General features: G+C 42.9%; 1 protein-coding gene across 1 annotated transcript in view; it reads left to right on the top strand.

Annotated features, from left to right (window-relative positions):
* The window catches only part of LOC137274075 (E3 ubiquitin-protein ligase HERC2-like), a 127,993-nt gene that overhangs the window by 109,643 nt on the left and 4,659 nt on the right, over nt 1-13,691 (top strand). Inside the window, exons 60-80 of the mRNA XM_067807064.1 lie at nt 417-570; nt 790-897; nt 1,537-1,827; nt 2,587-2,729; nt 3,062-3,187; nt 3,632-3,903; nt 4,394-4,592; nt 4,936-5,150; nt 5,566-5,743; nt 6,378-6,501; nt 6,699-6,828; nt 7,135-7,274; nt 7,649-7,744; nt 8,307-8,599; nt 9,150-9,233; nt 9,723-9,864; nt 10,064-10,258; nt 10,970-11,104; nt 11,275-11,437; nt 12,592-12,697; nt 13,393-13,605. Of these exons, the coding sequence (XP_067663165.1) occupies nt 417-570; nt 790-897; nt 1,537-1,827; nt 2,587-2,729; nt 3,062-3,187; nt 3,632-3,903; nt 4,394-4,592; nt 4,936-5,150; nt 5,566-5,743; nt 6,378-6,501; nt 6,699-6,828; nt 7,135-7,274; nt 7,649-7,744; nt 8,307-8,599; nt 9,150-9,233; nt 9,723-9,864; nt 10,064-10,258; nt 10,970-11,104; nt 11,275-11,437; nt 12,592-12,697; nt 13,393-13,605 (3,507 nt within the window). The remainder of the gene's footprint in view (nt 1-416; nt 571-789; nt 898-1,536; nt 1,828-2,586; nt 2,730-3,061; nt 3,188-3,631; nt 3,904-4,393; nt 4,593-4,935; nt 5,151-5,565; nt 5,744-6,377; nt 6,502-6,698; nt 6,829-7,134; nt 7,275-7,648; nt 7,745-8,306; nt 8,600-9,149; nt 9,234-9,722; nt 9,865-10,063; nt 10,259-10,969; nt 11,105-11,274; nt 11,438-12,591; nt 12,698-13,392; nt 13,606-13,691) is intronic.

Below are 13,691 nucleotides of genomic sequence, written 5' to 3' on the forward strand. Positions count from 1 at the left end.
CCAATCCTAACCCCCAACCCTAATCTCAACTCCAGTCCTGATCCTAACCCCATACTCAACCCAAATTTCAATCCATATCTCAACTCAAGTCCTGATCATAACCCCACACTCAACCCCACACCCAATCCCAACACCAGTCCTGATCTCAGTACCATCTTTACTGTGGCTTTGATTGATAGTAAGGCTGATGTATACAATTATTTGCACAGACTTAGTGAAAGGTATGTTTAACACAGAGCATTCACCCACGATTCTGTTAAGTTTCTTACTAGTGCTCTTTTCCTCACTCATGGGAGAGAAACAACTGTTGTGTGTTAGAAATATACTGTTTCAGTGGTTTCTGATTAAGGAAAATGATTACACATATATTTTATACTTTATCACTAGTGACTTTGTGTATGATGTTGATATTGCAGGTGGCAGAGATGGTGCTAGAGCTGTGTGTGACAGAGCTGGAGGATGTTTCTACAGATACCGATTCCGGCCGTGCTACAGCCCAGCCAGTAGTACAGGAGAGTCCCCACCCCTACACCGATGACACATCACAGTTGGGACATGTCAAGATACCAGGTTAGTGTCTCACGTACACATCCAAGACAGGAGTTATTTGAAATTTGTGAAGCATCTCTGCCCCCAAACAGTTTTATAAGATTTATATTTTTGAGTGAGGATTGTTTCATGCTGCTTTAACGGTATTTCAGCATCTGCACAGAAGTGAGTGATTATCATAAATGTTGTGTGATTCCCAGCTTATGGTGTTTATGGTTGTTTATGTTTATATTATTTCAGGAGCAGAGGCACTGCGTGTAGAGTTTGACCGACGCTGTTCCACGGAGAGACGCCATGATCCTCTCACCATCATGGATGGGTCAGGAAGGACAGTAGCCACCAGATCAGGTGAGTTCTACATAGGTCTGCTGTCCCATCAACACTGCATGTTGGAACCGCTCCTTGGGGATTCTGGGTAAAAATAAATGCACTCAGTAACCTATGTTGGCTTTACACATGACAATGGGAATGGATTCAGAGACTCTTCATGCATGTCATTGTGACCCTGCTGCATGCTCAGTATGTCAATCACTCGTTGACAAAACTTTTTGACACTCTGTTAAGCGGGCAAATGCCCAATATTAGAGGCTGAAAACAATAAATGTGTATGTCTTCTTCATAATCATGATCAGAATTCTACCTTAGAGCTGTCAGTCAGCTGAAAACAATAAACGTGCATGTCTTAATTCTTCATAATCATGATCAGAATTCTACCTTAGAGCTGTCAGTCAGCTGAAAACAATAAACGTGCATGTCTTAATTCTTCATAAATCATGATCAGAATTCTACCTATTAGCTGTCAGTCCTCTGTCTTGAATTTTGAGAATCATTGTTTCTGATCCCTACGACCCACTTCAAAATTTATAAATGGAAATTGAGAAGCCACAATCATTGTTCATTTACATCACTCATAATTAACCCTATCACTTGTTCAGCCTTGTGTGACCCTGCCTGGAGATTTGGTAATAAATCTGTTTTATTCTTCAGGCCGGGAATGGTCTGATTGGTCACAGGAACTACGTGTCCAGGGTGACGAGCTCAGATGGAAGTTCATCAGTGATGGTTCCGTCAATGGCTGGGGTTGGCTGTTTACTGTCTATCCCATCATGCCAGCGGCTGCTCCCCTGGATATGCTCAGTGACCGCACGATCCTGTCCCGACCCTCCATTGACCTGGTGACCTGCCTGCTGGACTTCAAGCTGGAATTGACAATGGACAGGAACATCATCCCCAGACTGGCGGCTGCATTAGCAGCGTGTGCCCAGCTCAGCTCACTAGGTGACAAGACCTTCTATTGCACTTGTTGGTTTGGAAAATGAATAGATTTGGACAATTGTACCCAGCTGACATTCTGAAGCAGAATAATTACTGTGTACCCCATTCTGGTAGGAGATAGTCATCAGTTGGGATTACTGACATGTTGAGGTGGAATGGGGCTGAGGTAAACCTTTGTAATAGGAGACAGTACTTGATAGAGATTATAAAGATTAGGAGGCAGAGTGAGTCTTACGTATCCCCTTTTAACATGAGATGGTACTAGATTAAGGTTATTGATATCTGGAGGCAGAATGGGACTGAAGCTAGATTGGGAATAGACACTAGCATGCAAAATGCGTCCATAGTACCTATTCCAGGTATAAGATGGTAATATGGGTTGAAAGAGTCATCAGGCACAAAAGTGCTTCTATTTATTCATGAAATAAACATATTTCTGATGTTCCTACTCATCTTGTGATGGCTGCCTCCAGTGACCCATTCTTGTAGGGTCCTTGAAGGCAGCCATTAGGGGATAAAGATAGATCAGTATACCAGAGTGATGATACATACTTTGTTAACATAGATATCCTGACTGCATAGTATATGGTCGGACTCATTTTGAGTCTTCATAGTGTCACTGATGTGGCTTTCAACCAGATTTGTTTAATGAAACATATATGACTACTATGACTCCATCACTCCATTCATTCTCACTTGCATCATGTGATTTAATGTTATGTTTACACACCGGGTAGTGACCTAAGTTTTGCTCCACTTCAGGTGCCAACCAGAGGATGTGGGCTCTGCACAAACTGAGGAAACTGATGGCTGCCAACTTCGGCCCCTCCATCAACGTCAACGCCCTTCTAGCCAGTCCCACCTCGGAGAGTCCAGATCAGGAGATGCCTAGGACATACTCAGTGGTAGGTTGACTTGATGAGATGGGGTTTAGGCGGGGCATTAGTGAAGTTGTGGGGAGCTGGGAATGGGGGAGGTCTTGTGTGGGTATTTTTTTTGTGTTCACTGATATCCCTTGGGGTGTGTCTGTTGTTTGACATAGCGTAGGTTGTAGGTTAAAACATCCATATATATGTTTACTTTTAATGTGGCTTTTTCTTATTTATGTTTCCATTAGTGTTGTACTTCAATGTACATACAGCGACAATAACATAAACCTAAGAAAAAGAGGGGATCCATCTTTGTACCAATCATATCATATGTTTTTATGTATACATGTTGTATTTCAATTCACCAGTGTCTGAGTGGGTCGGCCCTGGCCTCCCTGGTGAAGGGGCTACCAGAGGCACTACAGAGACAGTATGAGTATGAGGACCCCATCGTCCGTAGTGGAAAGCATCTCATGCACAGCCCTTTCTTCAAGGTCAGTCATGACTCATTCTGCCAGATGCCTGCATCACTATCCATAGATATGTTAAAATGTTAGATGACATGATGCAGAATATAGATCCAGTTTTGTTGCTTAATTTAGTGATAAAATTATTTTGATATATTTCGTTTTCATTCAACTTGAAGTCAGTATTTTGTATGTATATACACACAGTTAACTGTTGTGTGTGACGGGTGATGGCAGTCCTCTTTGGAGCCTTGCAGAGTTTTGTCCCTTAGTTGTGACGGAAGCCTATGATCCATTGTTACCTGCTTGATACAAGGCCTTATGGTATAAGCAGATTAGTACCATGAGTAGGGTATCCATTTAAAACTATGGCAGGGTATCCGTGTTGGTTAACACAATGAAACCAGGCATAGTCTGCACTAGTAAAGACTGAAGAGAGAGAATCATGTCACCTTCACCTCTGCCTTGCAGGTGCTTGTGGCCCTGGCATGTGACTTGGGCATGGACACTCTACAGTGCTGTGCTGAAGCCCACAAGTGGGCATGGTTCCGCCGCTACTGTATGGCAGCCCGTGTGGCTGCTGCAATTGTCAAACGAACGCAGCTCCCTGTGGTGTTTGCGGAGGAAGTGATGAAGAAGATTCAGGACATTGCTGCTGAAGGCGAGAAAATCACTCGGGACCATGAGGCTCACACCATCTTTAAACAGATGCAGGATGAGCAACTTCTTATGTGGATGAACAGGTACGTTGTCAGTATTGACTCGGCTTTGACAGTTGGCAGACTGTGTGACAGTAATACATTTTATATGGCTCCACATTTTGAATGTTTCGGCAAACTGATTTTATTGCCTACCATTCCTGTTATGTCTACCATGAGTCTGCTGGAGAATCAGTCTCTTTAAAATTCACCCTCACATGATGCCACTCTGGGTAAAGATCTGTGTACAGCCATAGAGGTTGTTTCAGCTTACCAATACACTTTCCAAATGGCCAATTAGCATCAAGGCTCCTAAATATTTGGCACAAGTAAGCAAACATTTAGAGAGGCACATGTATGTATTTCTCATTTAATGTAACAAGGGAGTCTTTAATGCAAACAATGAACTGTCATACTCATTTGTGAAATGTATTTACATTGGTCTCAAGATCATTTCCCACTGTAAGTGAAAGTGATGTATTATAGATGGAGGTGAGTGTACCTTCACTGATACATCAACTCATGTTGTTTCCAGGAAGCCTGATGACTGGACACTGAGCTGGGGCGGCAGTGGCCAGATCTGGGTGTGGGGTCACAACCACCGAGGTCAGCTGGGTGGAGTGGAGGGGGCCAAGGTTAAGCTCCCGGTCAGCTGTGAGTCGCTGGCAAGTCTCCGCCCTGTGCAGCTGATTGGAGGAGAGCAGACATTGTTTGCCGTCACAGCTGATGGGAAGGTATGTGAAGCTGATAGTGTGCTCTGTTCTCATAAGCACGCATGCTATGTGTATGGATTTTTGGCTACCTTTTGACATTAGGTATTTGTTTTGACTTCATTGAAATAGAATTGCTGATGATTGTGCTGTAGAGGATTAGGCCTTTCTGTCACAGGTGTCTGGTACTGATTATACAGATATTTTACAGGTGTTTTGTATTCACTATATGGCTCTGTCACAGGTGAATAGTTATTGACTGTATGGCTGTGAGTGAGATACTGACTACATGGTTTGTGATAGGGGTATGGTACTGGCTATTTCTCTGTGAGAGGTGTGTGGTACTGACTATATATCTCTGTGACAGGTGTATGGTACTGGCTATGGAGCTGGCGGTCGTCTAGGCATCGGTGGCACTGAGTCTGTGTCTACTCCTACACTACTGGAGTCTATACAACATGTGTTCATCAAGAAGGTTGCTGTCAACTCGGGAGGCAAACACTGTCTGGCACTTTCCTCCGAGGGCGAGGTGTACTCGTGGGGGGAGGGAGAAGATGGCAAGCTGGGACATGGAAATAGAAGGTGAGAGGAGAATACGGGGCAGAAATTAGGTGTAGGGGTGGAGTGTGAATATGGTAACGTCAGAATGTGGAGATTTTTGGTAAGATTGGGGCATCATAAAATTTAGATTGAAAATTGAAGATTGGTTCATTGGTTTGTTTTTATAGTCATACTCAGCAATATTCCATCTATACGATGGCGGTCTGTAATAATCCAGTCTGGACCAGACAATCCAGTGATACTGGAGTGTCGATCTACACAACTAGGATGCGCAGCTAAGCCAATGAGTCTGACTTCTTATGATGATGATGGGTTGCCTAAGACCAATCCTGACCAGGACCTTCAGGGATGTGTGATTGTATTTAATGTTTATTGCAACCAGAAAGTATCTTATTTTTATAATAAAATTGAAAATCGCTTTCATGGTGTGTTATAGCCCATGTGACCGGCCTCGTGTGATTGAGTCTCTGAGGGGAAAGGAGGTGATGGACATCTCAGCAGGCGGAGCACACAGTGCGTGCATCACATCTAATGGAGAACTGTACACTTGGGGAAAAGGTCGTTACGGACGTCTTGGACATGGAGACAGTGAAGACCAACCGAGACCGAGGCTGGTAAGTCAAATACTAGCCAGAAAAACTGATAATGTATTTATTTATTCATCGTAAATGTAATGTGAGAACAAAATGTTAATTAACTTTCTAAGATGTGCACAGTCTCCTATGGTATAAGTTAGCTTCATGCATGCTTTAACTGTAATTGTCATGTGTATACTTTAATACACTATACAAGGGGATGGGAGGAGGGGGATAGGAAACAGTAGTTCTTAAGCATGTATTCTGCCAATTCAATCTCCTAATTCCTTACAGTTTTACTTCATTATTGATATGGAGCATTGGGGTGACCCTTTGTTTATGTTGTCACCCTAACTTCAGTTTGATTCACAGAAGGAAGGAAGAAGCCCCTTTTGGTGTCTTTGCACCTTGCTCTTCAGTATTGCATCAGGGAGACATTGACTTACTAAGAATAGTTTTCTGATCAAGGACAATGCTCAGCCACCTTGACATTTGTTACAATAGTATACTTTTGTTGGCTGAAACTGCTTCAGTGATTATTGAGATCAAACACCTGAATATCTCTGTTGCTGTCTTAGAGCAGTGGTTGTGTGGTATGCCTGTAGTAAGCTTTGGTAACCCAATGCTAGTTAATGTTTGTTACAACACTTTTTGGATAATCCGTTACCCTCAGGTTGAAACTCTGAAGACGACACGGGTGACCGATGTGGCTTGTGGGAGCGGAGATGCTCAGAGTCTGTGCATCACGGAGGATGACTGTGTCTGGTCATGGGGAGACGGAGATTATGGAAAACTTGGTAAGGCCTTTTCACATCTGACAAATTTCATGTTCAGTCTTGTGCAAGTCTATTCATATTACATGCAGAAGACATGGATAAATACTCAGCAGCTCAAAACATATTCATCCCTGTATAATTTTTGAAGTGCTAATCATACCTTACCTAGTTCAAGGAACTGTTGACTTGTGTAGCTGTAAGTACAACGTGTGTTTCAGGTCGTGGGGGTAGTGATGGCTGCAAGGTGCCGGTGAAGATCGAGTCCTTACAGGGCTTAGGGGTCATCAAGGTGGAGTGTGGGTCCCAGTTCTCAGTGGCTCTTACCAAGTCAGGAGCTGTCTATACATGGTGAGTACTGGATACATCCTAGTGGCTAGATATACTTGGCAGGATATAGTGGAACAACTGCTTGGTGTGATATGTACAGGCATTATGAAATATCTGTTCCCCAGTATGTGTGATCACACTACAAGGCGTGATGGATGTTCAGGGTATAAAGGAGTATTTACTATCTTGAATGTAATGATGAGATATTGTTATGGTGATTCTGGATACACAACACTACCTTCAGCAGTAAATGTAAATAATGAGAACAAATAGACATTGTTGAATGTTATGTTGTTTTGTTACTAAAACATCCTACTTAACATGCAGGGGCAAGGGAGATTACCACCGGCTAGGTCACGGCACAGATGATCACGTCCGCCGACCCCGCCGTGTGTCAGCACTCCAGGGCAAGAAGATCATTGACGTGGCATGTGGATCTCTACATTGTGTGGCCTGCTCTGATGCTGGTATGTGTCTTAGTTCTACAGTATTTATCTGTCATAGTAACATCTTAGATACCATGTTAGCATATAGCTATGCATGTTGTGTTTTCCAGTGATATTCGGTTCACCTATTGTAGTACTCAGATTTGTTGTGATACTTAGATCATTTGGTATTCATTTCTTTTGAGGTGCAAATTCTTATGGAGGTACTTAGATCTGTGACAGTACTCCATTCCTTGGTGGTACTTTAATCTGTGGCTGTACTCAGATCTCTTGGTGCTGCTACTGAGTTTTGGTATGTTCTGGTATGTGACAGACCTTGTTTGGGGCAGGATGTAATTACATGTAATACTGAAAAAGGTTTGTAGTTAATATGTATGTGAACTTGCTGTGTCCAGGTGAGGTGTACACGTGGGGAGACAATGATGAGGGTCAGCTGGGAGATGGCACCACTAACGCCATACAGAGACCAAGGCTAGTTGCAGCATTGCAAGGTAAACTCACATACCCTCCCTATGTCCACCTTAGTCTATGGCTACAGTGACATCCAGTAAGGAGAATGAGTGAGTGAGAGAGTGAGTTTTAGTTTTACTCTGCTTTTTGCAATATTCCAGCAATATCATGGCGGGGGACACCATAAAATGGGCTTCACACATTGCACCCATGTGGGGAATCAAACCCAGGTCTTCTGTGTGACGAGTGAACACTTTACCACTAGGCTACCCAACTGCCCCTAAGGAGATTGAATGGTCAAATAACTTGCTATCACCTTGTTAAGAGCAGATCTGTTAAGCCCCCCAAAAAACTGTCCTAAACTAACTAAAAATATCACACAAAAGACCCACCTGCTAACTACGAGCCCTGTGATATATTCTGAAATGCAACATTAAGATCCTCATCTTCATGGATCTGTCATCACCTGACAGTAGGTTGATTTCATATTTACCACTTAAACTAGGTTATCAGAATCAGAACTGTCAGATTATGTGTGTGGATCACAGTACAAAAATGACATTAACATGAGAAAATAGTGTACATGCTGACTTTGTATTGCAGGAAAGAAGATCAACCGTGTGGCATGTGGGTCAGCTCACAGCCTGGCCTGGTCCACACACAAACCCGTAAGTGCTGGGAAGCTGCCCACTGCTATACCCATGGAGTACAACCACTTAATGGGCCTCGAGGTCACAACACTTCGCAACAGGCTAGTGCTCCTGCACCACTTCTCTGACCTCTTCTGTCCATCCATTCCCATGTTTGACATGCAGGACGGAGGAAGGGATGAGGAGATCGGGGATGCGGCTACAGGTCTGGATGCTCTCAGAGGAGTCCTTGTGTCCACAGCCAAGGTCAGTTCCCTGCTGAAGTCAGTCTATGCTGGCACATGGAGGAGAGATGAATGTTTGAATGGGCAGGTATCTTGATGGTTGAATGTGTGGATGAATGAGTACATGTTGAGTGGGTGGATGATTTAATGGTTAAATGGATGGATGACTGGCTGCATGGTTTAATGACTTGATGAATGGATGGTTGACTGAATTTATAGTTAAATGGGTGTTGAATTGATACATACATTGAAGAATGTTTATTTAAAGGATAAATGGATAGATAGATCAATCCAAAAGAGTCTTTATGGCTAGACACTCAAGTTTCCTTTGAGGTTCTGGGTTAGGATGCATCCCACATGCTTGTCATAAGAGGTGACTTTATTATACCATTGGTCAAACTTGGTTTGGGGATTCTGGGAAGGGAAGTGTTGTGCTTGTGTGTCCAACGTTTTTTGACCCAAACATCCTCCTCACATCTCTCGTGTATGTCTCAGACAATCTGTTCAATATTCTCTGCTAATCCTTCCGATAGAGAGAACTACATATGTGGAATGTGACATGTATTTTCCAGGAGACATCTTTCCGCAAAGTAGTCCAGGCCACCATGGTTCGAGACAAACAACACGGTCCTGTGGTGGAGCTCAACAGAATACAGGTGAGATTCTCACACAACATCCCTGTGTGAAGCTGAAGTCAGGATACGTCCTCAGTGTATCATCCAGGAGTGATGATCCAGTCAGACTCTGTGACTTGTCCTGCTGTAGGCCATCATAAGCTGTTGTTCTGGACTGGTGCTCATGGTGTCCATGGTCAGCCTGGTCCAGACATGTTAAACCTGGTTTTGACATGTTTGTTTACAGGCTACAACAATGTATTATCCTTGCCCAGACTTCAGTATTTAAAAGATTCATTCACACACTTTGTCATTGTTCAAGTACATATTTACTCAGTTAACCTCTTTATTGACATAGAGTTCACATTTTGTCAATTGTCAGTTAATCCTTTGGAATTATTAGCCTCTCCTTTTGACAGTTACCTTGTGTTGGAGCTGACCTTTCTTTGTGGCAGAGATATGACTATGAACATCATTGGACGTTGATGTTTTCTAAATCTTAGTTGAAATTTGTGGTTGCTACTTTCCCAGGTGAAGCGGTCTCGCAGTAAGGGAGGTTATGCTGGTCCTGATGGTACCAAGTCAGTGTTTGGTCAGATGGCTGCCAAGATGGCCGTGTTTGGACCTGACAGTCTCATGCTGCCTCACAGAGTGTGGAAGGTGAAGTTTGTTGGTGAGTGGAGTATGCTGTAGGGAAGCAGAATCTCAGTGGAGGGATGATTGTGTATACCTGCTTTCTTGTCTTATTTATTGACATACTTGACATGTGTATTCGTGGTAGTGTGATATGCATAGGGAATCATATCACTCTCATAGTTCATGTTTGTGCAATGTGTTGACATCACATAACAGTGAAGTTTGTGTCCATGCAGGTGAGAGCGTGGATGATTGTGGAGGTGGATACAGTGAGTCTATCGCTGAGATGTGTGATGAGCTCCAGAATGGCTCCCTACCTCTTGTGATTGTGACACCGAATGGTCGGGATGAGTCAGGAGCCAACCGTGACTGCTTCCTCCTTAACCCCATGATGAAACAGATGCTGCACCAGAACATGTTCCGCTTCCTAGGTGAGTCAGAACAGGAGTAGCTTTGTTAACTCTGTGTGACTTGATACCCTGCAATATATCAGGAACTATCAGTGGACCAGCCGTTATATATTAACTTGGAGGAATTTGTTGGTGGGTTGGAGAGTGCGTAAAGTTAGTGGATGTTTGGCCTGCTTTGTAAGATATTGAGAAAGGATTCACTTTGTGTAATGTAAAACTGTTCAGCTCTTCCTAAAATGTGTACAGTCTCCAACAAAAATCCAAGCCAAGCTCACCCTCACCCTCATTCCCTAATCCTTATTCTATTTTGTTGTGTAAAGGAATTCCTTTGTATCATCTTCTGGGTAGAAAAGAATCCTGTTTGTTCCATTGAACCATGGACGTGTCTGAAGTCTGATTCTAGTAAAATTTATATGAGCCTTACAAGCCAAGTGATATGTTTCCCTTGGAATTGGCAAAGATGAAAAGTCAAGAAGATTCAAATATCTTGGGCATAAACTGGAACTGGAACTTGGCTGATGTATGTCATTGTAGCCTGTTGATGATGTTGACCAGTCAGCTCTAATGATGAGTGTGCATTTCTGGGATCTGGAACCCCTTTGGGTTACACTACAGGTGCTTGAGGTGTTTTAGTGTGTCTCTCTGGACTGGGAAAGGATGCTTTCTGCTCCTGTTCGACAGAACATGACTGAATGTGTTCAAGGTTTCACTCCCCTGTTCTCTCCACTACAGGAATCCTGATTGGTATTGCAATCCGGAGTGGCAGCCCGCTGAGTCTCAACATAGCCGAGCCTGTCTGGAAACAACTGGCCGGTCTGCCTCTCACCATCTCTGACCTGACGGAGGTGGACAAGGACTTTGTTCCAGGTGAGTCACCATGACAGGTCTCTCTGTCTCACTATGATAGACTCAAATGTTGAAAGGGGAATGCCATCAACTGAGTATTTAAGCAAGTGTATACTGTGTCATTGTATGAAAATTCACTACAAACCGGTGTATCAGGATATTGTTTGATCTCTGAGTTGTTGTGTCCCCAGGGCTAATGTGCATCAAGGAGATGGATGAGGAGACCCTGAAGATCAATGAAATGCCATTCAGTATCCCCAGTGCCACTGGCCAAGAGATTCAGCTCAGCTCCAAATACACCCGCATCATGTCTGACAACCGTGCTGAGTACATCAAGCTGGCCATGAATTACAGGTACACAACTTGCAAACTTCCTATTTATTCCCTTTATGTAATATGTAGGGGTTGTGTGCATTATTGTGCTAAATGATGGTGATGATTTCATTTTGGTTTTAATGCACAGTATATACAGTATTGGCTTTGATTTATGTGCACATTTCATGAATATTATTACTTCAGGGGATATCAGTTTGTAGTTGGTTCCCCAACTAGCCCGCTATCTGCTATCTTGGTTGTAAGACATTATAGCTCAAATGGATAGAATTATCATTAAAACGTCTGCACATTATCAGAAATGAGCGGGCCACTGTAAGTTGATAATGCCCGCAAAATGCTTGACGACGAGCCATTATCAAGCCCGCTGTTAGGTGACGTCATAAGTAGCTCAGCTGTTGAAGTTCAATCACCTACAGCTCTTTTGAACAAGGGTTCATTTTTTACCATATATCTGGCTCACATTTGTCACATGCATGTACCTGTGCCATTATGCACTTTCCTGCCTGTGCCAACCATAACAATTGTACCACAAATGACAACATACAGCAATGAAAATATCGACTTGAAGTCGAACTTTGTTCATCACTGAAAACAGTGTCGGCTGGTAGTATGGGCAAAGGTCAAGGTCAAATGTCATTCTCAATAGTGATGTCATCTGTGTTGTTCTATGACGTGTCTATATTTGTTAAAAGTGTGTCAGTGACCTCTGTCGTTTGTTGTTGGCAGTAAATGTTTCTAAACTGATGCCGTTTTTATTCTTGTTTTATTAAAAATTCTGTTCATTTTAGCTTTAATAACGGTTATGCTATTTTTCAGGGCATTATCATGTGCAGGAGCCCTCTGTCTTTTCAACTGCCCTCCTTCGTCGGGCAGTTAATGAAAGACCTCAGGCTTCTGCAAATGATAATGCCCTGAAAAATAGCGTTACCCTTATATTACCAACTGGACCAGGCAACCACATCCAGTGATGTGGTTCATAGTGTCCTTGAACGATAACAGATTGTTGTTTACAGTACCTGTTGCTGGATTATCTGGTCCAGACTTGTGATAAGCCTGGCATAAGATATACTTTCTACATCTGTCCTAATACATGTTCCTATCCTGTGTATGCATTGTATTTGATGTCTGTCACAATGAACTAATATCCAATTACCTTCGCCATGTGTTTCCAGACTACATGAGTTCGACCTGCAGGTGAAGTGGGTGAGAGAGGGGATGAGTAAGGTGATCCCGGTGCCTCTCCTGTCTCTCTTCACCGGATTCGAACTCGAGACCATGGTGAGTCAGACTTGACTGATGCTGTTTTAAAGAAACCTAATGTATGATCACACTTTATTGTTCATTCTTCGTTCACACTTTATTGTTCGTTCTTTCTTGTATGTAATTTCATGTCTTAGGACACTCTTTCAGTTGCTGTACTCCAAATTTGGAGTAACATTGTGAGATCAGAAAGGGATATTACTTTTTTATTTTAAGTTAGCTTCCTCTTTGTGCTTATAGGGGAACCTGGAATTGAAGTGCATATAACTTAGTTACAGAAGATAGTGAAAAGAATGTTTTGTTCTGGGTTCAAATCGTCAGAACCAGGAGACATCTTGTTATTACTGGAAATGATGAAAATGTTCATATTAGTCACTGCAGAAGCATGATCCTAATGACGGTCCATGTTTGGGGGAAAATTAGAATGTTGGGAGGTACCGCTCACAAGCAGACCATTGTTGTACAGCTTTTCTTTATAGACCACATGATGTGGCTGACGTGTTGTGCTGATGCCACAAATTATCTGTGTTAGAAGTGTGTAACATTTGTGTAATGTCTGTGTAACATGTGCAACATATCTGTAACAGCTGTGTAAACCAGTACAATATCAGTGTAGCATTTGTGTAGCATCCATATAACATGTGAAGCATCCATATAACATCTATGTAAGATTTGTGAAGCATCCATGTAACGTCTTTGTAACATTTCTGCAGGTGTGTGGCAGCCCAGACATTCCCCTGAACCTCCTGAAGTCAGTGGCAACATACAAGGGCATAGATGCCACAGCACCTCTCATACAGTGGTTCTGGGAGGTCATGGAGGAGTTCACCAATGCCGAGAGGTCACTGTTCCTTCGGTTTGTCTGGGGTCGGACACGACTGCCGAGAACCATTGCCGACTTCCGAGGAAGGGACTTTGTCTTGCAGGTTAGTTTTCCTTGTATGAAGTTATCAGTAACTCAGTATTTAATTTCTCTCATTAATATTTGCATCGGTTATTTGAAACCATGGAT

This window comes from Haliotis asinina, chromosome 2, assembly GCF_037392515.1.
Source record: "Haliotis asinina isolate JCU_RB_2024 chromosome 2, JCU_Hal_asi_v2, whole genome shotgun sequence".
Taxonomy (NCBI): domain Eukaryota; kingdom Metazoa; phylum Mollusca; class Gastropoda; order Lepetellida; family Haliotidae; genus Haliotis; species Haliotis asinina.